Source organism: Bidens hawaiensis, unplaced genomic scaffold (genome assembly GCF_021521415.1).
Source record: "Bidens hawaiensis isolate Kalapana, Puna unplaced genomic scaffold, B.hawaiensis_p1.1 tig00064721_1, whole genome shotgun sequence".
In the NCBI taxonomy this organism is placed as follows: Eukaryota; Viridiplantae; Streptophyta; class Magnoliopsida; order Asterales; family Asteraceae; genus Bidens; species Bidens hawaiensis.
Window position 1 is genome coordinate 561 of NW_027501539.1, and position 27,917 is coordinate 28,477.

The window sequence follows — 27,917 nt, forward strand, 5'->3', positions numbered from 1 at the left end:
TTTTCTTTTCTTTATTTTCTTTGTTATATCTTTATTTGATTATCGAGAATAACTTCGACTTAGGGTATTAAGCCCTTTCAATATTTTATTATTATTATGGTTGGGCATTATGCCTACCTTTATCGGCTTAGGAATACCCTACACACTCGGGCAGTACTTCGACTCTATCTTTCTTATCAATACTCGATTGATCAACCCTTGGCACGCTTTTCGAGACACCAACACTCTTGGCACACACTTCGAGGTAAATATCGGGACGTCGGACAGCACCTCCTCTTAATTCGGAATGTCGACGGAAAGTGGCACGTTTATCAAGGTATAGCCCAATTATCGAGGAATCGGGACACGGTTTTCGAGACGGATCGAGGGCACGCTTTATGAGGTAGTGAGTGTAACGATTCCGGCAAAATCAGGTATACCCTAACCGGTATATACTATTTATGAGTTATTTAATACTGAATATATGAATTATAATGTGTTTATACGAGTATGAATGATTCACAGTACGAATTATACTCGATTATACAGTTAATCGTATTAGAAATACGATTAACCGATTAACGGTTATTGAAGCCCGAACGTATCAGGGATACATTATAGACGGGGTATATGATATTTAGTGATGTTTACGGAGTATTAAAGCTTCGGGATGAGTGAATTAAAGCACAGAAAAAGGATTTCGATTTAATGATACGTCGGTACGTTAAACGAAACCTTTAATACCAAACCGAGCAAGAGACGATCGATCAAGCCGAAAAAGATGCACAATTATTAATAATATGATGTATTAAGTTAATGAAAGTCATGATTTAAGTTTTTGAAGTTTTTAAATCGGTTTTATATAAATTTCATTTTTAAGCCGAAAAACTACAGTTTTAGCCTCGTTTTAAGCCGAATTAAACGTTTAACCGAGAAACGAACTGAACCAGATTATCCAAAACATTATCCAGATTACGGAAATCCAAATGAGTGGCCAAGAATGAACATGTGGGTCCCACCCCACCCCCTCATCACCTCCGGTCGCAACCCCCCTCATCCAATTTCATTTCATTTTTCTTTTTTGCAAGCAATTCCATGTTCTCCCTTCCCTCTCCACAAGATCATGATCAAAACCGAGCTTTTGTAGCAAGAAAACAAGGTAAAGAATCGAGTTAATCACGTTTCCATCTTCGTTTCTTGAGTTTATTTGCAAGAAAATGAGGTTTCAAAGATGAAAACCGATTCTTGCATGATCAAGTGATGTATACGGGTTATACAAGGGATCTTGGTCCAAGAAATTAGTTACACGAATCAAAAACAAAATTTTACGGTTAAATCTTTGTTTTTAGTATCATAACCGTAACCATGAAAGAAATGGCTTGATCGTGAGTGTAACTTGCTTGGTATTGTGGTATGTTGTTTGTAGGCTCTGTATTTAGTGGTAGATAAGGCGGAAAGATGAGTTTATAGCTTGTAGTGGCGGAAAACGAAAGGTATATTCGATTATGTTCGGTTTTGGGAAATTTGGACAGATTGTTGATGCTTTAGAGTTAGGTCTTGAAATTTTACAGAGGTGTTAAACACATGAAAAGATGAGTTCTGTGAATTTTTGGTAATTTTTGGATAAAGGATGAATATTTGGTGAATTTAATGCTCGGTTTTGGCCAAAAATGATGAAAAATAGTTAAATATCATGAAAAATTCTGGAAAATTTCAGATAAGCTTTTCATATCATGTATAAGTCACACACAAAATTTGAGGTCCGTTGGAGAAGTCTAAGTAGGCTTTTCGGTTAAACGAGTTCTAGGGATTTCTAGCTCGGTTTTGGAAAAAGGGCATGTAAAAGAAGATTTTGGTTCTGGAAAAATTACAGGGGACTATGTGGATGGCAGGGGAGATCCAGGAAAAATTTGGGATTTTTCTAAGGTCGTTTGGTATTTACGACATATTTAGTGTTTAAATGATGTTTAAAAATAGATAAATAAATTTTAAATATAAGAATTAATTCTGGAAATATTTTTATAAAATTCCCCACTATTAAAAAGTGATTTGTGCAAAATTTCAAGATCCGGGAGTAAACGGATAATTAATCGTGCTGATTATCAAACTTTTAAAGTTAAAACGCGTAAACCGGTGAAGTTCGCTTAAGCGAGCTGACTGGTGTATAAAAACCTTAAAAATGGACTATTTTCATATAATTGAGTTAAACAAGTAAAAATGAATCATCCGAAAATAAGTCGGATGATTTGGGTATTTTTAACCGATTTTAACGGTTTCCGGTACGCCAAAGACGGAAACGAGTCCCGCGGCCAATCGGGACGTCTAAACCGAGCTATAATTTCACATTTTGAATTAAATTATCAGACAACCACTATTTTCGGGTCGTGTGTGACCAAACTCATTTTTGAAACATAAAACGGATATTCGTGCTAGGCTCGCAAAACGAGAAAACGACTAATAGAAATTGTGACCATGGAACTCTAAACGTCATCACAATCTGAGTCCGGAGAAGTATCTCTGGGTTAACATTGCCCCCGGAACAGGTACAGTACTGGGTTAACAGTGTCCCCAGATGTACCGATTGATAAGGTTAAAGATTATATAAACAATAATTGTATAATAACGATCGTAGGGATCATATTACAGATTGGACGTGTTAATTAATAATGATTGTTGTTACCTGCTTGCATGTGCTAAGGTGAGTTTCACGAGCCCCTTTTTATTGAACTGTTTTAAATATTTTCCCGGGGCGGAAAGCATGTTTTTATCAAAGTGTTTAAGTACATGCCGATCGCATGGAAATGAATGTATTTATATAATGTTTATTGTACGAGAATCGTACGGTAATGTATTAAAATGGTAATTGTCTGAGTTGTTAATATTGAAAGGTCTCGTAACAGTGTTCTGGGTTAACAGTGTCCCCAGAGGTTATTGGAAGTGTTCTGGGTTAACAGTGTCCCCAGAGGTTATTGGAAGTGTTCTGGGTTAACAGTGTCCCCAGAGGTTAGTGTAAGTGTTCTGGGTTAACAGTGTCCCCAGAGGTTATTGGAAGTGTTCTGGGTCAACAATGTCCCAGAGATTATTAAATGTGTTTATGGGTTAACAGTGTCCCCAGATAATATTATATTATGATATGGATTTATCATGGTTTACTAAAATTGTGAAACTCACCAACTATTCGTAGTTGACCCGTTTTCTCACATGCTTTTCAGGTACAATTTAGATGAAGTGATTGCTTACGTGCTAAGTGCTTGATGTGTGTAAGATTTGTGTGCGGGATATTAGGATACATTATAACAGATAGAATTATGTATCGTATTGTAAGATGTGTGTATCACCTAGACGGTAATGAAATACAAGATAATGTAATTTGAAGTATATTAATGCATTCAGTTTTCTTTATAAACATTGTGGTTGATATCAGAGGTTTCTGTTGCATCCCGTTTACGTTTCCGCTGCGGTTGCGGGGTGTTACAGAACTTGGTATCAGAGCCGTTGGTTATAAAAGAATTAGGATGTCTTTAAAAGATACCTAAAATATAACCAGTAGCTCAAGTATTATAGGATCTGAATATCAACTAATAATTTATAGTGACGAGGTCTGGATGAACTTGGATGGACAAGTGAGTTGTTATGGTCCGGAACATAATAACAGACTTGTCCGCACGAGGGAATTAAGGGGAAGTCACGGGGTACATTAATAGGTAAAAATGGCAACATATGTCTAAAGTATATAATATTATTTATGTGTGCTAATGTGTATATATATATACGTGCATATCTTGTGGGTACATGTATTGAGAAATGGGACCCGGATAAGGAACCGGAGGATGAAATAATAAAAGTACCGAGGATGCTGAAATTCCTAAGAGCATCGGTCGATGATGAGTCTGACTTATCGGGTCGTAATTATGATAGTACCAAGTTAGATCTCCCGTTTGACATTAACCAGAAATATCTAGTAACCGTCACTCCCAACAAAAATTGATGAATCCCTTACCCTACCAACACCGGTACCGTATATCCTAATAACCCCGGATGTTCACCCGAACCGTCGACCCTCACGTACGGACGGATCCGTACCTGAACCCATTCTTATTCCATTAAGGTAAATAAATAAATAAATAAATAATGATAATAATAAATTTGATAATAAATCAGCAGATAAAAAAAAATAAAAAAAAAATAAAAAATAATAATGTATAGAAATATGTATATGTATTTCTCACTCTCAGACATATGAGTCATACCACCTCCAAATCGAGAATTACCGATTTTAACGAACCTAGAACGCCTGAGGACATTGACTGTAACACCCCGTAACCGCAGCGGAAACGTACACGGGATGCAACAGACACATCTGATATCAACAGCATTGCTTATAAAGAAAACACCACTACATTAATTTAAACGAATTACATTGTTCCGAGTTTCGTTACCATCTAGGTGTTATCATATAAGTTTTACCGATAGTACATTAACATATTTAATGCAAAATATAGATCCTTAATCTTCCACAAAATAGCACACATCATCAAGCACGTATCATTCATTCCAATTTGGGTGTACCTAGAAAGCATGTAAAGAAAACGGGTCAACTACGAATAGTTGGTGAGTTTCACTAATTTAAGTAAACCATGACAAATCATTTTAATAATCATAAATTAATTATGTAATTATGCTGAGCCTACAAGTGAAAACTCTGTTAACCCAGAAACACATTTAATAACCTCTGGGGACACTGGTAACCCAGAAATACATTTAACAACCTCTGGGGACACTGTTAACCCAGAAATACATTTAACAACCTCTGGGGACACTGTTAACCCAGAACACTGTTTCGGGCCTTACAATATTAGCAACTTAGACAATTACCATCTTAATACATTACCGTACGATCCCCGTACAATAAACATTATATAAATACATTCATTTCCATGCGATCGGCATGTACTTAAACACTTTGATAAAAACATGCTTTCCGCCCCGGGAAAATATTTAAAACAGTTCAATAAAAGGGGCTCATGAAACTCACCTTTTTGGTGAGCAGAGATGTAATACTGGCACGGCTACCTGTCCAGATCTGTAATACGATCCCTAAGTCGTTACTACACAATTTCTATTAATATAACTTAAATTCGTGTGAACCGGTACGTCCGGGGACACTGTTAACCCAGTACCGTACACGATCCGGGGACAATGTTAACCCTGATACACTTCTCAGGACTTAGATTGTGATATCTTTTAGAGTTCTTTAGTCAAAACTACCATTAGTTTGTTTTCTCGTTTTGCGTGCCTAGCACGGTTATTCGTCTTTATGTTTTCAAAAATGAGTTTGGCCACATACGGCCCGAAAATAGTTGTTATTGATATTTTAATTAAAGTGGTGAAATTAGAGCTCGGTTTAGTCACCCCGTTTGGCCGCGGGGCCCGTTTCCGTCTTTAATATACCGGAAACGACTAAATCGGGTAAAATTACCCAAATCATCCGAATTACTTTCGGATGATTTATTTTTACTTGATTTACTCAGTTTCATGAAAATAGTCCATTTTTAAGGATTTTATACACCAGTCAGCTCGCTTAGGCGAACTTTGCCGGTTTACACGTTTTAAGCTTTAAAAGTTTGTTTTTAAGTTCCATTTAGCACAAATAAATATCCGTTTAGTCTCGGATCTTGAAATTTTGCACAAATCAGTTTTTGACAGTAAGGAATTTTATAAAAATATTTCCAGAATTAATTTTTATATTTAACATTTATTTATCTATTTTTAAACGTCATTTAAACACCAGATATGCCGAAAATACCAAATGACTTTAGAAAAATCCCAAATTTTTCTAAGATGACTCCTGCCATCCATATAGTACCCAGTAATTTTTAAAGAACCAAAAACTCATTTTTCATGCCATTTTCACCAAAACCGAGCTATAAAACCCTAGAACTCGTTTTACCGAAAAGCCTACTTAGACTTCTCCAATGGACCTGAAATTTTTGTGTGACTTTTATATGTTATAAAAAGCTTATCTAAATTTTTCCAGAATTTTTCATGTTGTTTAGCTATTTTGCACCATTTTTAGCCAAAACCGAGCATTAAATTCACCAAATATTCATCCTTTATCCAAAAATTACCAAAATTTCACAGATCTCATATTTTCATGTGTAGATCATCTCTGTGAAATTTCATGACTCAACTCTAAGTCTACCACAATCTGTCCAAATCTTACAAACCATACGAAAAACCGAACTACCTTGTGTTTCTAGCTTTAGATCGCAAAGATCTTGCTTTCTAGCCTTTGCTAGCAACTAGATACAATACCTACAAGCACAACAACAACACACCAAGCAAGTTATACCCACAATCAAGCCATTTCTTTCATGGTTTCGGTTAAGACATCAAAACAAAGATTTTAACCGTAAAAATTCGTTTTTGACTCTTTTAAATCCTTTCTTGGACCAAGATCCCTTGTATAACTTGTATACATCACTTTATCACGCAAGAATCGGTTTCATCTCGGGTTTTCACCCATTTTTCACTTGAAACTTCATTCTCTTGCAAACAACTTAAGATCATGGAATCAAAACTTATGAATCAACCATTAAAACCATGTTTTTACCTTATGATTCTTGTTAAAAATCAAGGATTTGGATGAATGTTGAAGAGTGTTGAGAGGATTTTGGAGTTGGGGTGTTAGAAAAAAGAAAATGGATTGTGTGTGTGCACCACATGGACCGATCGGTCCATGTATGGTGTGGGGGGGGGGGCCACATCTCCAACCATGGCCACACATTTGGATTGTGTAATCCGGATAATGTTGTGGATAATCTGGTTCAGTTCGTTTTTCGGTTAAACACTTAATTCGGCTTAAAACGAGGCTAAAACGGTCGTTTTTCGGCTTAAAAATAAAATTTATATAAAACCGATTTAAAATCTTTAAAAACTTAAACCATGACATTTATTGACTCAACACATCATATTGTCGGTCATTGTGCATCTTTTTCGGCTTGATCGATCGTCTCTTGCTTGGTTTGATGTTAAAGGTTTCGTTTAACGTACCGACGTACTAATAAATCGAAATCCTTTTTCTGTGCTATAATTCACTTATCCCGAAGCCTTAATACTTCGTAAACCTTACTAAACATCATATATTTCATCTATGACGTAATCCCCGATTCGTTCGGGTTTCAATAACCGTTCATCGGTTAATCGTAATTCCAATACGACTAACTGTACATTCGAGTATAATTCGTACTGTGAATCTTATATACTCGTACAAACACATTATAATTCATATATTTAGTATTAAATAACACATAAATGGTATATTCCGGCTAGGGTATACCTGAATTTGCCGGAATCGTTACATTGACAGAGCAAGTGATAGAATTTCCCATAATAGTAATTAATAATATTTGTAGGCAATCCATGTTGCGCGATTACCTTGAACCTTGCAACTCCCTATGTTATCCTTATATCCGTTAGATGCCTACGCCCATGTATGCTCGAATAGAATGATTACCCATACACAAAGAGGTGTTGGAGTCATGATAGCATAGTTGGCTGTTCGTTCGTAGATGGTATACCGTGTATGTCGGATATACAAATAGACACGGATATTATAACTCCGTGGTACGTAATCATTTGGTGCTCGCGGTGAGCATGTATCGGTTATGCTGACATGCAGAAGGATATTGAAATCATGAATATTAAACATTGATTTTTGTTGAGAAAGACCTATATGTCAGGTGGTGACAAGGGTTATGAACCATATTTAGACGTTAACCGACGTCAGGTTAAGTCTATATGTTATTAAATTTGCGAGACATATATACTAGATGCTGGTATGTGTAATATATATGATAATATTTGGTGTGTATGTGTACCTGTTGTCATGATTGAGCTGGTAACGAGTTATATGGTGAGATTAGTATTGATTACTGCGTACGGGATGAGTACGGCAGAATGACATAAAAAGAGTAACTCCAATGATGGAGCTTGATATGATTCAGTTGATTGCTCAAAGATAGCAGATGATGATACCGAATGTTGTATCACAGATCACTGCTAGTGTTGATGCAAATGTGATCGCACACTTATAGATCGAGCAATCACATGATTATGAATATTTCAATTCTTAGTGTTATTACTAAGAGTGATAATGTCCCACCGGATACTATTGTGACTACAAGTATTAGTTATAAACTAAACATGAATAGTAGTCGTAATGAATTAGATCCGGTATGAAGGATATGTTGTTGTTTATGGTAAGGAAATCATTAATAGTTACCGATGGTAAAGGGAGGAATAGATTGGCGAGTGGATAGAAAAGATCGAAATGGTTAAGGATATTGGTAAGGGTCTAAAACATTGTGTAGTGAAATATGCTACAGATATGTTGGTAGATTATGTTGTGTCGTGATGGAACACGATGGTACAAAATTATAGTTAGAAAATTTTTACTCAGATGATATGGTCAGAATTTAAAATTCTTGTGCTAGAGCACTTTTATTCGAGTAATTGAGTTCAGAGTTGGAAACTGAGCTATGGAAGATAGAAATGTTGTGTGCTGATCACTTAGAACATACTAATCGTTTGAAGGAATTGTCATGTCGGATAACATGGCTGATTACTCCTGAAACTAAGCAAAGTGAGCACTATATCGGGGACTAACTCCATCGATAAGGAGTATAGTCAATCATGTAAAATATACAACCTTTGGAAGGGTTGTGTCACAAGCCAGCATTGATATATTTTACTCTGTGAGAAGCGGACTGGAAGGACGTTAGGTGAGACGTCGAGTGTTAAAGAAGAGAAGTGATAAAGGCATAGTGCAAGATAGGCCTTTGAATAAATAGGTATGTCTTACAACCCAGAATTATACTGAGACTAGTTCTGGTGCGAAAACATGAACCGCATAAAGGGTCCTTCCTTAAATGTGGAAAATATAGTTATCGGCAGAAAGAAGAATGTCGGGTGATAGTAGGCCACAGGTATGGTAAAGATGGACGTAATGCCCCATTCGTAGAACCAACTGAAGCCATGAGAACCGGCAACCCCAACCCATTCATGTACAACCACTCCGAACCCAACAACTTCAATAACAATCCATCCGAAGAAATCAAATTATGCCAAACAGTTGTACTTGCTATGAATGTGGCAGTGAAGATGAACCTCATGACAAGCAACAACCTCTGATCAAGCAAGGAGCCGTGCTTTTGTGAGTAATTCAAATAAAGCACGTCATGATCCAACAGTGGTATTAAGTACGTTGTAGTTTTAAATCAATAGGCTTCAGTGATATTTTTGCGGTCGTCGATAGAAGTTAGTTCCTGCTAACCTCCTACCCTTTGGAAAGATACCGATTAGTGAAACTACAGAACCCTATACTGTAGGATCGCTAACGGTAAATCCCTAATGGTTAACTAAATTGTACGGAATTGTCCTATTATTCTGAACGATTAACCTTTCCTTATCGACCTACGACCAGTAAAGCAAAGAAGTTTTGACGTAATAGTTAGCATGGATTGGCTAACTCAACATGAAGCAGAAATCAAATATGAAAAGAAGATGATTAGGAGATCTCTTTCGGACGATGAAGCGATTAAATACATAGAAAAGTGTACGGTGTTATGTTGCCACTCAAATCTCATCTTGAGATGTTATAATATTTACGACAAGAAGACGTGGTGTATTTAACAAACGTGATTACCATAGTATTTAAAAGAAAACATATAGAAGATATCCCGGTGGTGCGCAAATTTCCACAAGTTTTCCCAGAAGAACTCCCTGGATTACCGCCAACCCGGCAGGTCGAATTCAGAATCGATTTAATGTCTCAAGCTAGCCCTGTTGCTAAAGCATCCTACCGACTTGCACCGTCCGAGATGCAAGAATTATCCAATCAGTTACAAGAATTGTTGGATAAGGTTTTATACGACCTAGTTAGTCACCATGGAGTGCACCAGTTTTAATTGGGAAATGAAGGACGGAAGTGTTAGGATATGTGTTGATTAGGGAGAATTGAATAAACTGACGATCAAGAGTAGGTGCTCACTTCTTCGAAGTGAATGATCTGTTTAACCAACTGCAAGGGACGATTTATTTTTTTTAGAAAAATTGATCTTAGATATAGTTATCACCAAATGAGAAATCCAAAAGGAAGACGTTGCAACAACAGTGTTTCGGACTCGCTACGGCCATTATGAATTCTTAGTTATGCCTTTCGGGCTAACAAATGCGCCGGCAGCATTCATGGAACTCATGAACCGAGTCTGTAACTTTATTTTGACAAATTTGTCATAACATTCATTGATGATATTTTAATATATTCGCAACGTAAAGAAGAGCACGATCGACGGTTAAGGAAAATTGTGGAAGTGTTAAAGCAAGGGGAGTTGTACGCGAAGTTTTCAAAATGTGATTTCGAATAAAGAATGCATAATCCCTTGGTCATGTTGTAAAGCAACAAGGATTTCACAAAGATCCAAATAAGATAGAAACCATTGAAATTGTGCCAAGCACCGATTTTAAGTCTCCCCGATGGAGACGATGGTTTTGCCGCGTATTGTGACGCATCGAGTAAAGGGTTAGAATGCGTGTTGACGCAGTATATTAAGGTTATAGTCTATGCTTCCCGACAGTTAAAAGTACAAGAGTAAAATTACACTACTCACGACTTAGGACTGGGAGGGGTTATCTATGCACTTAAAATGTGGAGACATTGTCTCTACGATACGAAGTGCACCATCTTCACCGATCATAAAAGTTTGCATCACATATTCGATCAGAAAGAACTAAATATGAGGCAACGAAGATGGGTTGAGTTGTTAAACAATTATGACTGTGACATCCGTTACCACCCGGCAAGGCTAACGTCGTAACCGAGGCCTTGAGTAGGAAAGATCGGGTTAAGCCATTGCGAATGAGGGCGTTGGGGATGATAGTCCAGTCGAACTTTTCAGATCTGAGTCGAGTCGCTCAACGTGAGGCGTTGAAAGAGGGACAATTGGAAAAGGAGGAACTTTACGGCAATGAGAAGAATTTCGAACAACGCGTGGACGAAATTCTCTACTTCAAAAATTGGTTTGGATCCCGACTCTCCATGACCTTCGTGAATTAATCATTGACGAAGCGCATAGATCGAAATAATCCATACACCCGGGATCGGATTTGACTATTGATGATACGGGTATCTGAAAGGATTTTTATTAATGGTGGAGTTTGGAGAAAGATATGGTCACGTATGTTGGTGAATATTTAAGTTGTGCAAGAGATAATGCTACATACCGAAAACCCTTGGGAACGCCACAACGACAGAAAATTCGCCAATGATAGTGGGAATAAATTACATTGGATTTCGGGACTCAAATTCCCAAGATATATCAAAGGCATGAGGACAATTGGGTAATCGCAGATCGATTAACCAATCCTCGCATTTCATTCCAATCTATAACGATTACCACAATGAATTCTCGCCCAAACTCCTGATGGTGAAATGGTATCTCGTCGTGGAGTACCATTTTCAATTATCTCAGATCGAAATGGGCATCCTACTTCCATTATTGGAAGACAGGGAAGGAAGCATCGAGAGCTTGAAGCTTTCTATGGGTAAAGTGATTATCACCAATTTGTTAAATCGAAAATGGGCGTCACTCAAGCCATAATATTTGGATTGATTCGAGAATCAACCAATCAGGTTTATAATATTTAAGATAAGCTGAAAGCAGCGCGAGATTGGCAAAGGATTTATGCCAACATTCAAAGGAAACCATTGTCGCTGGAAAGAGGTGACAAGGTATTTTTAAGGCATCACCTTAGAGAAGTGATATGAGGTTTGGCAAAACCGAAAATAGCTCCTTGATATATTGGACCCCATGAGACTATTTCCATGATTGGTCATTTAGTTTATCAATTAAAGTACTCCAAGGGCTAAGTATTATACATGATGTTTTGCCATGTATACGGAATGAAAAGTACCTAAGCGATGAGACAACGAAAGTACTAGTAATGGAAGTACTCATAGAAGACATGCTTGATATGATAAATAATACCGTAAAGATAGTAGACGGGAAAACTAAACAGTTTGGTCATACCAAGCTTTATTGATTAAGATTAAGTGGAGTTCACAACGAGGACCAGATTAAACATGGTAACGCGAGGGTGAATTCTGAAGGAACCCCCCCCCCCCACCTTTCTCTCGAAAGGGGATAGTGGGCGTGTAAAATTTCGAGGACGAAATTTCTTAACGGGGGGAGAATGTAACGATTCCGGAAAAATCAGGTATACCCTAACCGGTATATACTATTTATGAGTTATTTAATACTGAATATATGAATTATAATGTGTTTATACGAGTATGAATGATTCACAGTACGAATTATACTCGATTATACAGTTAATCGTATTAGAAATACGATTAACCGATTAACGGTTATTGAAGCCCGAACGTATCAGGGATACATTATAGACGGGGTATATGATATTTAGTGATGTTTACGAAGTATTAAAGCTTCGGGATGAGTGAATTAAAGCACAGAAAAAGGATTTTGATTTAATGATACGTCGGTACGTTAAACGAAACCTTTAATACCAAACCGAGCAAGAGACGATCGATCAAGCCGAAAAAGATACACAATTATTAATAATATGATGTATTAAGTTAATGAAAGTCATGGTTTAAGTTTTTGAAGTTTTTAAATCGGTTTTATATAAATTTCATTTTTAAGCCGAAAAACTACCGTTTTAGCCTCGTTTTAAGCCGAATTAAACGTTTAACCGAGAAACGAACTGAACCAGATTATCCAAAACATTATCCAGATTACGGAAATCCAAATGAGTGGCCAAGAATGAACATGTGGGTCCCACCCCACCCCCTCATCACCTCCGGTCGCAACCCCCCTCATCCTATTTCATTTCATTTTTCTTTTTTGCAAGCAATTCCATGTTCTCCCTTCCCTCTCCACAAGATCATGATCCAAAACCGAGCTTTTGTAGCAAGAAAACAAGGTAAAGAATCGAGTTAATCACGATTCTATCTTCGTTTCTTGAGTTTATTTGCAAGAAAATGAGGTTTCAAAGATGAAAACCGATTCTTGCATGATCAAGTGATGTATACGGGTTATACAAGGGATCTTGGTCCAAGAAATGAGTTACACGAATCAAAAACAAAATTTTACGGTTAAATCTTTGTTTTTAGTATCATAACCGTAACCATGAAATAAATGGCTTGATCGTGAGTGTAACTTGCTTGGTATTGTGGTATGTTGTTTGTAGGCTCTGTATTTAGTGGTAGATAAGGCGGAAAGATGAGTTTGTAGCTTGTAGTGGCGGAAAACGAAAGGTATATTCGATTATGTTCGGTTTTGGGAAATTTGGACAGATTGTTGATGCTTTAGAGTTAGGTCATGAAATTTTACAGAGGTGTTAAACACATGAAAAGATGAGTTCTGTGAATTTTTGGTAATTTTTGGATAAAGGATGAATATTTGGTGAATTTAATGCTCGGTTTTGGCCAAAAATGATGAAAAATAGTTAAATATCATGAAAAATTCTGGAAAATTTCAGATAAGCTTTTCATATCATGTATAAGTCACACACAAAATTTGAGGTCCGTTGGAGAAGTCTAAGTAGGCTTTTCGGTTAAACGAGTTCTAGGGATTTCTAGCTCGGTTTTGGAAAAAGGGCATGTAAAAGAAGATTTTGGTTCTGGAAAAATTACAGGGGACTATGTGGATGGCAGGGGAGATCCAGGAAAAATTTGGGATTTTTCTAAGGTCGTTTGGTATTTACGACATATTTAGTGTTTAAATGATGTTTAAAAATAGATAAATAAATTTTAAATATAAGAATTAATTCTGGAAATATTTTTATAAAATTCCCCACTATTAAAAAGTGATTTGTGCAAAATTTCAAGATCCGGGAGTAAACGGATAATTAATCGTGCTGATTATCAAACTTTTAAAGTTAAAACGCGTAAACCGGTGAAGTTCGCTTAAGCGAGCTGACTGGTGTATAAAAACCTTAAAAATGGACTATTTTCATATAATTGAGTTAAACAAGTAAAAATGAATCATCCGAAAATAAGTCGGATGATTTGGGTATTTTTAACCGATTTTTAACGGTTTCCGGTACGCCAAAGACGGAAACGAGTCCCGCGGCCAATCGGGACGTCTAAACCGAGCTATAATTTCACATTTTGAATTAAATTATCAGACAACCACTATTTTCGGGTCGTGTGTGACCAAACTCATTTTTGAAACATAAAACGGATATTCGTGCTAGGCACGCAAAACGAGAAAACGACTAATAGAAATTGTGACCATGGAACTCTAAACGTCATCACAATCTGAGTCCGGAGAAGTATCTCTGGGTTAACATTGCCCCCGGAACAGGTACAGTACTGGGTTAACAGTGTCCCCAGATGTACCGATTGATAAGGTTAAAGATTATATAAACAATAATTGTATAATAACGATCGTAGGGATCATATTACAGATTGGACGTGTTAATTGATAATGATTGTTGTTACCTGCTTGCATGTGCTAAGGTGAGTTTCACGAGCCCCTTTTTATTGAACTGTTTTAAATATTTTCCCGGGGCGGAAAGCATGTTTTTATCAAAGTGTTTAAGTACATGCCGATCGCATGGAAATGAATGTATTTATATAATGTTTATTGTACAGGAATCGTACGGTAATGTATTAAAATGGTAATTGTCTGAGTTGTTAATATTGAAAGGTCCCGCAACAGTGTTCTGGGTTAACAGTGTCCCCAGAGGTTATTGGAAGTGTTATGGGTTAACAGTGTCCCCAGAGGTTATTGGAAGTGTTCTGGGTTAACAGTGTCCCCAGAGGTTAGTGTAAGTGTTCTGGGTTAACAGTGTCCCCAGAGGTTATTGGAAGTGTTCTGGGTCAACAATGTCCCAAGAGGTTATTAAATGTGTTTATGGGTTAACAGTGTCCCTAGATAATATTATATTATGATATGGATTTATCATGGTTTACTAAAATTGTGAAACTCACCAACTATTCGTAGTTAACCCGTTTTCTCACATGCTTTTCAGGTACAATTTAGATGAAGTGATTTCTTACGTGCTAAGTGCTTGATGTGTGTAAGATTTGTGTGCGGGATATTAGGATACATTATAACAGATAGAATTATGTATCGTATTGTAAGATGTGTGTATCACCTAGACGGTAATGAAATACAAGATAATGTAATTTGAAGTATATTAATGCATTCAGTTTTCTTTATAAACAATGTGGTTGATATCAGGGGTGTCTGTTGCATCCCGTTTACGTTTCCGATGCGGTTGCGGGGTGTTACAGTGAGAGAGTCTAGAGAGAGTGTGTGAAAATTTGGTGTGAATGAATCAAACACGGAGATGCCTATTTATAGGATGAAATCGGACCCCATCGTGCTACGCAATGGGTCACTTGGCAGGCCTATCGCGTAGCGCGATATAGGCCTGCTGTGTCAGACCATAGACATGCCACGTGTTGACACGTGGCAGGCCTCGCCACACGTGTCAACACGTGGTGACACGTGGCAGCAGGCGCTGCCACCGTGTGCCACGTGGCACACGTGTCACACTGTGTCAGACACTCCATCGCGATACGCGATGGAGTTCTTTCTTGATCCTATCGCGTAGCGCGATGGGTCAAGAAAACAGAAATTTCAGTTTAGTCCCTAGAGTTTGGAAATTGGCAGAATTGGTTCCTTGACTTTTGAAAATTGATATTTTGGCCCGAATTTTACGTGATGTGACATTTTAAAGCTCATATGTTCTAAATTTTTCAAATTCCTCTCCTAAAATATCTTTTCAGAACATTTAAGGAAAATGTAATTACAGTTAACAAAATTACAAGAAAGTGGCAAAATAAACGGTTCTGGTCATGATTAATGATTTTCATAAAAGTGAATGTAATATGCAGAATGAACCGAATTTATGGAAAAAACTTTTTTTGTGATAGACCTACTAGAGGGCCAAGGTAAGGGCCCAACAAGCATCGGTAGCACCGCCACTACCAACAATGCTCAAAAGAAGCGAAAACTAGAGACGAATAATGCAGATAAAGAGTAAAAAGCCTCTGTGAAGCTTTTGTTTCTTGGTTGAATATGTGATTATGTTAATAATACATCTATGTTATCATAATCAAGGTTAGCTCAACTGAATATGTAGCTCTTTAGTTTATATTAATTGTATTCTAAGTAAAATTTGTGAAGATAAACATGATTTGTGGGTTATTAGTGGCAAAAACTGACATCACTAAGCAAGAGAACTTATTTGGATTCTTTTAATCCCTACCAGTTTTGAGTTTTAATGATTAGTTTTGGGAGGCTAATTTTGTGAGTTTGATGGTTATTTAGCCTTTTGTATTCTTTATACAAGACAAATGTGCAAGTAATCTTTGTATATGTATAATGCGTGTGTGCAGTAAACAATATTGTATAAATACGAAGGTGCTTCTGTTAAGTTTACCAATTAATGCAAATACAAAGTTTTGTTAGTAAATGAGTCAAAGTTTTGTTAATGATGTAAATGAGTCAAAACTCCTTGGTCATATCAAGGAATGTAACTCTTTTAACTACTCAAGCATTCTTTTTGAAGATTTATGTATTCAAGGAGATATGATTTTGAGTTTTGGTCACCAAGGTCTTAGATTGACGGTTTCACCCGCAAACACCGCGAAACCTGTACCCCCGCAACGCGGGGGTCAAAATACTAGTTTGTTTGAATTACAAAATTTATTATATGCATTTGTGTATTTTTTAATTACAAAAGAAAAAAAGTGCTTCTATGATGTTAGAGTAGGGATGAACAAAACGGTACTTGTGTTTCCTAAATTTTGCCTTTAATACATGTATCAGTATAAAAAATTTGGGACAATTGACACCGGTACATGCTCATCTCTTTAATAGAAGGTATAATACTATAATAGTGACATTAAGTTAAAATACAAATGACAACAAAAATGAGAAGGGTGAGAAGGAATCCAGTCTATTAATCTTATATTTGAATAACTGAGATTAATTTAATAAATAAAAATTGATGGAAAAGACATGAAGGTAATAACCTACATTTGTTGACTTTCTCTCTCCACATGCAAGGAACGTGTCAATCCTCTCATCATTTTAAACTGTTCATAACTTTTTCATACGACATTATTTTTTTTATAAAAATTCACCATAATAATAAGCGTTTTTTTATCTTTAATATGAGTATCATATTGTTATACAAAAAAAAATTAAAAACAAAAAAAAATAGTTGAGTTTTCATATGAATTGTACTATAGATTTTGATCATTATATTTTTCAATTGGTACTCATATTAAAGACAAAAATTAAAACAAAGATTCATTGTGTTGTTTTGTTCGTCATTAACATTTAGTCATTGTGTAATACGTTCATTGTCTTTTATTCGGATTGACATATGACAAATTCATTTAATTTGAGAAAAATAGTATTGCGTTCATTGTATATTACGTTCAAGTCATTGTGTGATAAGTTGTTTTCATTGTGTTTTACGTTTCAAGTCATTGTGTTATACGTATTCACCATTGTGTCTTACATTTTAGGTCACTGTGTTATATGTATTCACCATTGTGTCTTACGTTTTAGGTCACTGTGTTATACATATTCACCATTGTGTTTTATGTTTCAAGTTATTGTGTAACATGTTTGAATCATTGCGTTTTAGGTATTAGATAATTTGTTGTTATTTTATCATTATTTTTACATATTATTATTACACAATAGTTTTATTAGTATTTAAAAAAAACATAATGATGAGTTGAAAGAAACAATGACGAAAAAACACAATGACGAAAAAAGACACAATGATAAGCGAAAAGACACAATGGTGTGTAAAAAGACACAATGACATAATTTTGTTTTAAATTTTATATAAGAAAAATCATACTCATATTAAATATAAAAAAACGTTTGTTATTATGATAATTTTTTTTATAAAAATTATCATACGAAAAAGTTATAGACGTTTTAAAATGATGAGGGTATTAACATGTGCCTTGCATGTGGAGAGAGAAAATGTGTACAATTACCTCATACTCTTTTTCTTTTGATCTCCACTTGACATATGCCAATTATTTATGGCTTCTCACACTTCTTATTTTTGTTACCGATAACCTATGTATTCTTCGTATAATAACTTGATTGCTGGGGTATATCTCAATTGTAATAATTATATATGTTGAAAAACTCGTGTAGGAAATGAGAATAATTCCTCGGATTTTGATGGAAAAACAAACCCCTGGATCCGGAGATGGTATTCCCCGTGAGTTCCCACGTGTCATTGAAAATAATTATTGTATTGTTATTTTTTGGCAAGTGAAAATTATTGGAAAACAATCAAAACCGTAGTAACCTTTAGGGTATATTTGGTATGAGGTAATGGAATGAATGGAGGAATGAAATGAGTATGGGAATGGAATGAATCATAGAATGGAATGGGTTATTACCATTCCATTATCCTATTTGGTTAACATGGAATGGAATGAATTCAAAATTTTACCAATTTTTACAACATTATATAATTAAAAATTATATTATAAAAATGATTTTTTTTATGTAAAAAAATTTCAAAATCATCCAAAACTATTTAAAATCATGCAAAAGTTTTCAACTAACAAAAATAAAGATCATTCAAAAGTATCCAACTAACAAAATATTAAAATCATCCAAAATTATCCATCTAAAAAATATTAAAAATCATCTAAAAGTCATCTTATATCACGCCACTCAGTATCGTCAAGCATGTTCCTAACCCATCCAAGTTTACGGTCTTCACTGACTTTATAAAAGACTACCATCAACGTCTCATTCTGTGCGAGCTTACATACAGATTTATCACAATCATGAATAGTCAAACCTGCAACTTTATTCATTTCCTCGAAAAGATTGTTTCGCATTTCCTCTCTATTGCTCTCTGTTCCAAAAATTCTATTGAATTTATCTGTAGCCCCCCTAATCTCTGCACCAATTATTTCTGCTGACTCTTTCAAGCTATTCATTAGAGGATCCAAACTGTTGCGTCTTTTTCTCTTTCGTTGTGTGCTTGTTTCTTCTCTAGAAGTTGCATATGAGGGGCTGTTTATTTGCTTATCAACATGTATATCATCCAATCCATCTTCAGTGCCATAACATGTTCTTCTCTGTTTATGTCCGATAAAATATCGGCAGCTGTTTGAGCATCTCTTCCATTTGCTCGATCCTTTCCAAATACATTACACAAGTCCCAGTAATGAGGAAATTTCTTTCCTCTCCATCTTTTTGCATTTGTGTGCACCTAAAAAGCCACATCAACACAATCGGAATTAACAAAATAAAAAAATAATAATGCAGGACCCTCACCAACAACATCCCTGTTTAAAAAAAATTCAAGTTTCTAGTTCACCCAAATTGCTTGTGTTTCTTTTGATATGAGCTACCAAAAATCACTGTAACCAAAAGATTTAGCAAAGCTAATAATGCTATATGGTAAAATATATTATCCTTCTTTTTATACTTCATACCAGTATTCAAAGAATCAACCAGCGTCTATATCTAAACTACTATGTGGTTTAAAAACAAAGTCAGCAGCTTAGCTAAATCCACTTTAGTGGATTCTTTATTAGTTGGTATGCCCCTAAAATGAAGTATATAAATTAATAAGTTATATAATACCGTTACGGCCCGGTACGGTTTTTATCGACCAGTTTCGAGTCAAGGCCAAACCGTCTGATACGGTTTAAAATTTTTAAAAACTGACAGTCTAAAAAAATTTCAAAGCCAACTTTAAAACCAAGCCGATGACTGAATTGATGGTCTCACCGTTTTAAACCGAACCGCGAACACCTCTAGCGATTACTATAAAAAACTACAATAAAAAAATTATTATACAATACCTGTAAATAAGCTTTCCAAACATCTTGTGGAGCATCGAGCATTTCGTTATTATAATCCCAGCCAAACCCACTTGTATTCTTACATGATAGCATATCATGTACAATAGACCAGTCACTTTTCATCGTCTTTATACGTGACTTTATATGTGGCTTTGCCTTTATGCCTGCTTCAGGAAGTAAAATTGCTAGTTGCTTCTCCACCGCTTGCAAGAAACCGGGTTTAAACCCGTTATCTGATTTGTAATGAGGACTCGAGTTAAGTACATCCAGCATAGCTGCAACAAGCTTCTCATCTTCCTTTTCATTCCACTTTCTTTTATTCTTTCCTGGACCCCTCTCAGAATCAAGTTGTGTTTCCATCATCTTCACACCAAACATCAATGTTGTATGATTAATAAAACACATAAAAAATTCAGATGTATTGAAATAACCAACATAATATTACAAACACATAAAATATTCAAATTTAATCTTAATAAGTCCATCTAAGTAAAAATATCAAAGTAACCTAACTAAAAACAAAGTAATCTAAATAAATCAATGATTTCTTGATGTCCATGCATTAAACATTGATGTTGCCAAATTTTGTCTAAATTTGGTCCATTCATTCGAGGTCCCAATCGTAGTAATTTGTTCCACATGTGAGCCAAGATCTTCGTTATCCGCATCATTATTTATTTCAATAAATTCACCATCATCAAGAGGATCATATGTCATTTCTCTTCTTATAAAGTTATGTATAAGACAGCATGCAAGTATAATTTTATTTTGTGTTCTAATTGGATAAAAAGATGGGCTTCTAAGTATAGCCCATCTTTTCTTCAAGACACCAAAACAACGTTCGATGACATTCCTTGCGGCTGAGTGCTTCATGTTAAAGTACTCTTCAGGCTTTTCTGGTCTTCGTCCATTCATCCAAGTATTCAAATGATATCTTTGACCTCGAAATGGTGCAAGGAATCCCTCTCCGTTGGTGTACCCGGCATCAACAAGATAGTAGTTACCTTTAGGCACTTGCAATCCATTCTCTCGGATCATAGCACTACGAAGTATTCTACCATCAGCAGCAGATCCTTCCCAGCCTGGTAATACATAAATGAATTGCAAGTCGGGTGTGCAAGCGGCAAGTACATTAGTTGTTATATCTCCTTTTCGATTACAGTATCTTGGTTTATCTTCCTCTGAAACTTGTACACATATATGTGTCCCATCGATAGCTCCTAAACATCCCTTAAACCATTTCCATCTTTCATCTGTTGAAGTTTCTGATATCGGCTCAGGTTTCTTAAATAGTTCGCTTTCCAATCGTATAACAACATCTAACACACTATTGAAATGTTTACTGATACTCACCCCTGATCGGCGAAACTGAAACTTCGCGACTCGATTCTTCACATGATGTGCCAAAACGTATAGGAAAATTGCAACTTGTTCATCTACTTGGAGGTACTTAGACGATTTCAAATTTCCATTTCTCTCCAACATATTACAAAGTGTCACAAAAGTTTCCCTATTCATTCTAAGTTGATGAAGACACGTGTCATCACTTTCATACACCAATCTTTGCATATATTCTTTTCTCTCGGGGTAGAACATCTTGTAGCGAGCTCTAGTTGGACACGTACCTATATGTATACTTATAACAGTTTGAACTGCTTGAATATACCAAGAGACCATGCTTAGGATATGAAGCCACAATGCACTTAATGCAGCTAGTTTCTTTTTTTTTTGTTTGTTTGTTCAGTTTAAATCTAGACATAGCTGCAATATTATTCAATAAAAACCATGTTCAGAATTAGTACATATAATTTCATTTGACCCTTACCCTACATAACATATTAACTGATATACAATTCATACATCCAAATAAATCACAAGGCACCACCTAAAATGCTCATTTAGCAGGTATAATAGTTTTGAACATTCTATACCATAGGAAATTGGGGTACTGATGGTAAAACACACAAATATGAGCTAACATGAAGAAATAAAAAATAGACAAAAATGTGGTTATCAAGTTTTGCACTTTCAATCATCATTTGATAAAATAGCAATATAATTCTTCTTTAATGTCAAAGATGGCTAATATTTTAATGCCTTATGTTTTTTCGTAATTCATGCATCATCAATCAATAACACATAAATGCCAATTATGGCTTCTTACTAATTCTTCTTTAGGTGCAATTCTGTTGTTCAATTTTGAAGAAGCCCTAATTTATTATGTTCTAATTTGATTGTTTTTACCTTAATTAATCATTGAATTGATCTATGAAATCTGGAAACATCATCATATTCATCGCAGATGATCGAACATGATGTTATAGATTAATGAATTTTTTTAAGCAGGAATCACAAAATCATAATAGCTGATGTTCATATAAAATATAGAGTTAGGAATATTATTGATGAAGAACATACCTTGTGATGCCAATTCGTGAGATTTGCAGAGGTAGTTTTTTTTGTGAGGGCTGATTAGAAGGAGTGGAATGAAACAAAAACGGGGGGGTAGCGATGGAATGGATTAGTGGGAATGGAATCCCGTAAGGAATAGATCATTCCATTACGATAACCAACAAAAACATTCCAAATTTCATTCCAATGGAATCCATTATTCCATTCCTATCTACCAAACACCCCCTTAAATTCTAATCTAATTTGGGATATGAGAAACAAACCTCCTCTGCTTCAAATAATAATAATAATTAGACAGAATTACAAATTTTGTCCTTTAAAAAAAGCCAAAAACCGGTTCGTGTCCTTTTCTAAGTTTCCTTGCAGGCGGTGTCCTTTAAACTTTTTTTTTCTACACGTTATGTCCTTTACGCTAACTGGGTTAGAAAAACTCAGTTAAATGCCCTCACGTGAGACGCATGTGAGGGCATTTTTGTCTTTTCACCACCTGCAACTTCTTCTTTCTCTTTCTTCTTCATTTTTCTTCTTTATTATTATTTTTCTTCATTTTTTTCTTCATTTTTCTTCTTTATTCATCCACTCCCACAATAACCACCACCAAACGCCGATTCACATCTCTTCCGACTCCCACATACTCCCAAACACCAATTCCCACCATGGATTCCGGTCTTCCCGCCGCCGTAGACGCCAGATCCGGCGGTAAAATATCAAAACGGAAACCAATTTCCGCCAGAACCACTCCGTACGACCGACCGGAACCCTCCAATTGGCGTAACGGCCTTCTTTTTCCGGCCAAAATCGTCGCCGGAGGTGCAAGTAAACTTATTTCGTCGATTTGGAGCCCTAAAACTTGGGGCTCAAATGGGTTGTCTTCAGAAACTGATTCCGATTCAGGTTTGTGTTCAAATTTGGGGCATTTTTGTGTTCAAACCCTCCACGTCATCCTTCCCAATAACCCACACCAAACCCTTAATCACCAACCGCCACCCAACCCCTAATTCATGAACGGCTCTGATTCAATACACGCACATCCACCAACGGCTCCATAGATTGATATATAAAAATTAGGGCTTGCAACTACAATGCAGATAATTGAGAATCAATAAGGGATTTGGGTTTGCAAACAGTGAAATGATTTAGGGTTTGGGTTTGGATCTTTAGTGGCCTCCCAAATCTCTATTCAATTTCAACCTTCTGCTGCCGGTGGAAATTAGTGGTCGCAACAGCAGGTGATGGGTGGTGATGGCGGTGGTGGCATGTGGTGGCTGGTTGGTGATGGTGGTAGTTCTGAATCTTATGAATGTTATAGAGAGAGAGAGAGAGTGAGTGAAGAAGATGAATGTTATAAGAGTGTGTTGGTAGGATGAAAGAAGAAAAATGAAGAAGAAAGAGGAAGAAGAAGTTGCAGGTGGTGAAAAGACAAAAATGCCCTCACATGCGTCTCACGTGAGGGCATTTAACTGAGTTTTTCTAACCCAGTTAGCGTAAAGGACATAACGTGTAGAAAAAAAAAGTTTAAAGGACACCGCCTGCAAGGAAACTTAGAAAAGGACACGAACCGGTTTTTGGCTTTTTTTAAAGGACAAAATTTGTAATTCTGTCTAATAATTAATAATAATCCCAATATGTTTCTCTCCACCCAAATTCTTCAAACCCCAAATTTTCCTTCCAATAATACATTTTCCACTTCAAGTCTCAAGTCGCCATTGGAATCGTATATTCTTCGCATGCTTACCATTCAGATTCATCCCAGTGAGAATACCTCCCTCCTCATCAGGTTTTTATTTATCTATATTATATTTTCCTATAACTCAAGCCCGGTTAAGGCTTGATTAAGATTTTCCCCAAAATACATAATAATAATAATTAAAGTTTAAGGTTTTTCTCAAAATACATGATAATAATTTAAACGTATATAAATTAAATGAATAAATGATAAACGAGCCGAGCCCAAGCTTAAAGAAACAACTCTCGAGCTGAACCGAGCTCAAGCGTTAGTAAGAACTCGAAATGAGCCGAGCTCTCCTAAGTCAAAACGAGTCTAGCTCAGGCTTGGCGTGTTTACACCCCTAATTTTGAGAAAAATCTTAAACGAGCCTGAGCGAATCTGCTCTGCAATGTGAAATTATTAAATAAATAGAAGACTAAAATACGTCAAACTTAAAAAAAATACACAAGACTCGTTAAGGTTCGAGCTCGAGTAACATACCATTTACCAAACAGAAAATTAGCATAATTTTGTTTTCAAGTGATTTGTGTTTTTTTGTTAGTTTGAAAAAGTTGTTCCTTAAAGGCAGAGAAAAAGTTGAATGCATTTATGGTGGAAGACAGAGCCGGAGAAGAGTTTGTTACGTTAAAGGGTAGTTCTGCAATCGACGAAAACATTAAAATCGAAGCTACAATGTTTGATGGTATATCTCCTAACACGGATGAACTTCACATTAGCCTGCTAGTCGATATTATAAAGGGTGAACGAGGTGACATGTTGGAGTTTGTATGCGCAGCATGGCCGCAACGTCTAGAGATTCAAAAGCTTTATGTAATTGCGCCTGCTAAAACTTTGTCTCGGCCGTATACTGGTCCTGATTTCAAGTAAGCTTTTTTGTTTTTAGAAATTTGATATATAATTTCAAGTTCCATTAAATCTGAGTGAAATGTTTCAGGGGTTCGGACAAAAAATTTCAGAGTGCAATGTACGAGTTCTTGAATGCAAGGGGAGTGAACAACGAGCAGGGCCGACCCAACCTTTTTAGAGGCCTAAAGCAACTTGAAAAACTGAGGCCTTTTTCCAAGTTTTATTGTTATCAACATGCTTTTTTATTATGTTAAATATCGATAATAATAAACTTTAATAGTATGATTTATGTGTAATACGAGTGTAAAAGTCGTAATATTCAACCTTAATTATTACACACCTACTATACAAATCTGAAGTAAATATTCATAATAATATGAAAGGTTAAATATTGATAAACATATCTAATTATAAACAACATAGTTAATGAATATGTACAACAGACACAACTAGATTCAAGGAAAAGAGGTTGAGATCGAAGACATTATTGGTGATATTAAATCTTTTGGGTTTTTGTGGTTTAAGTATAGATCCAAATTTAAGTTCATTGTTTGGACTAAGTGGTGTAATTTCAACTTTTTGTAAGTTTGTGTGGTGTGTCTCCTCCTCGGCTTGTGGGGAGGGGTGTTGTGTTTTTGCCCGGTTTGGTTTTCCGGCTCGTTTATAGCAAGTTACATTAAAAAAAAAAAAGAAACTAGATTAATATATAACTAGAAAGAACATACTTAAATGGATATGTATATCAAACAAATAAATTAACTATAAAGAAAGAAAACTAGTGGCTCACATACACCTTTCCCATTTAACAATATGTTCTTCTGTTTTCACTATCTGTACGCTTCACCTAAACCTTGAGGATGCTTGTTAACCAGCTCTCCGACCTTCTTCTACTCCGATCAATCTCTCAACCTCTCAACAACAAACCCAGGTTATACAAGCTTTTAAAATATGGAGGCCTTCACAAATTGGAGGCCTCAAGCTCTAGCTTCACCTGATTATATGGTACAGCCGGCACTGACAACGAGCTTTGTTTGTTCTTACATCGTTATGTTTGGAACAAGGATAAAGTTGAACATATTCAACGTTTGAAGCATGTCAAATCCTATGTTGAGAGATGAGTTTGCCTCCTACGTTTTATCATGGTTTTTTTTATTCAGAACCTGCTTTGGTGTTACTTAGGACGACTTGATCAAGCATACTACTTACTAACTGGTCTTGAATTGGGATTTAATGAATTCATGATGTATGCGATTTCATACTCCTAAGTCTGTCTAGCTGAAACTATGCGACTTATTTATTTGTCAATCTTAACCCGTCTAAAAAGAGGTGTTCAATATTCAATTCTAACTCAAAATGGAACCATGTTTAAGTTAGGTTTTTGTTTGTTCATCAGATCATTTGGAATTCAAAATTTGTTGGATTATTTCCTTTTATACTTAGGTTATCCGTAGTGGGGCGACAAAAGGGGTGGTTTTTTGGTGAACACCGCCCCCAAGGCGATATTGGGGCGAAGTGTGTGGGGGGGGGGGGGGGGCATGACTATTTTTCGCCTTGTGTGTGTTTGTGATTATATATGTATGTGTGTGTGTGTATATATATATGTAGGGCTACAACACCATTACGCCTTTAAAACAAAAACTCTTCCTTTGCTGACTGGACGTCACATGGCACAAGTCGCCCTATTTTGTAGCCCCTCCATTACACATAGCCTTGTCATGTTATGTTTAACATGATATCTTTTATATATGTTCTTGATTCAAGGTGTCGCTTCTGTAACATATATGACATAACGCTGCGCCTTGCATGTTATCTTTATTAAAAATATGACACATGATGTATGATTAGAAGGGAAAATTCTTATGAATAAATATAACAAACCTGATATATGTTCATAACCTGTTTAACTCAATCTAAAAAGTTATTGCTTAGGTTGCATGTTGTGCTGTTAAAAGCACCAGCCGAAGGCTCTGCATCACCAGTAGGACGTTATCGAAAGGAGCTTGATAAAGTTGGGCGACAAAATGGGAGATGTCATCCCATTAACGCCATAAGGGAATCAGTGAGATTCAAAAATGGGAGATGTCATCCCATTAGCGTCATAAGGCTATGTGTAGTGGAGGTATGTGACGCCTAGTCAATATAGATGTAATTTTTATTTTAGGGATGTAATGGTTTTGTAGCCTCATCACATCGCCACATCATCTTTTTTCTTTTTATAATTAAATTAAACAAAAAAAACTCATAAAATTAAATAAATAAATAATACATTAAAATAAAAAAAATACCAAAACAAATACATAAAACTAAAAACCATAAAATTCACGCATTTTTTGTAATCGCCGTTGTTCCAATAATGCGGCCTATTTGGTAAGCCCATTTGAGACGAGGTACTCGTTGTCTCGTTCCATTTTCCACAATTCAAATAGGCTGGCAAGCCGATCGTTGGTTTTGTTGCTAGCTTGGAAGTACCTGAAACGTTCCACGTTTTGGGTTTCGAAACGACCGAATATATTATTTAGTCGGTCCAATTCTTCGCGCCGCCACACATCGGCTCGTGTCGACGACGAATCCTCCACCATTTTTCCATTCTTTTTTCTTCCTCTCTCGGGGGGTCGAGCCAACTCTTGTATGTCGTATTCCTTTAAATTAACCGCGTCATCCTTGTCTTTATTAACGAGGTAGAAGTTATGAGCATCGGAGGGTGTTGCGGGCGTGCTCGGATTTTTCGAAGACGAGGTCTTTGGCCATTTTGGAGCCCAGGATGATGTGTTGGATGATGGGCCGGATTATCGATCGACCGAAACGGTGGGTGCCCTGTTACATTTCAGGCAAACCCGAAGTTTCACCCAAGAATTTAAATACTTAAATGCCTTCCCTTGCGCCCATCCGGTTGCCCTTGAGTTCGAAAGTCGGTTAACGCTCGAGCTGGATGTTGGCGTCGTTTTGCCTGCTACGCCAACCGGTTCGCTTCAATCGATTGTATATCCCAACATATTTTTGGCATTCTTGGTTTATGACCTTCCAATGGATTTGAACCGCTTCTTTACCCCG

General features: G+C 36.2%; 1 protein-coding gene and 1 pseudogene across 2 annotated transcripts; one reads left to right on the top strand and one right to left on the bottom strand.

The window, feature by feature from the left end:
• Nucleotides 1-18,715: 18,715 nt before the first annotated feature.
• Nucleotides 18,716-20,282, bottom strand: LOC143604302 (uncharacterized protein At2g29880-like; annotated as a pseudogene). Its single transcript, XR_013148263.1, has 2 exons — nucleotides 19,880-20,282; nucleotides 18,716-19,281 (listed from the first exon to the last, which is right to left on the bottom strand). The product of XR_013148263.1 is annotated as an uncharacterized protein At2g29880-like (transcript).
• A 3,634-nt stretch (nucleotides 20,283-23,916) lies between these two features.
• On the top strand, nucleotides 23,917-25,984 carry LOC143604303 (uncharacterized protein At2g39795, mitochondrial-like). Its single transcript, XM_077080824.1, is given in 5 exon segments — nucleotides 23,917-24,037; nucleotides 24,040-24,068; nucleotides 24,585-24,883; nucleotides 24,955-25,013; nucleotides 25,884-25,984. Coding segments are annotated over 5 exon segments (609 nt in total).
• The last annotated feature ends 1,933 nt before the right edge of the window (nucleotides 25,985-27,917 follow it).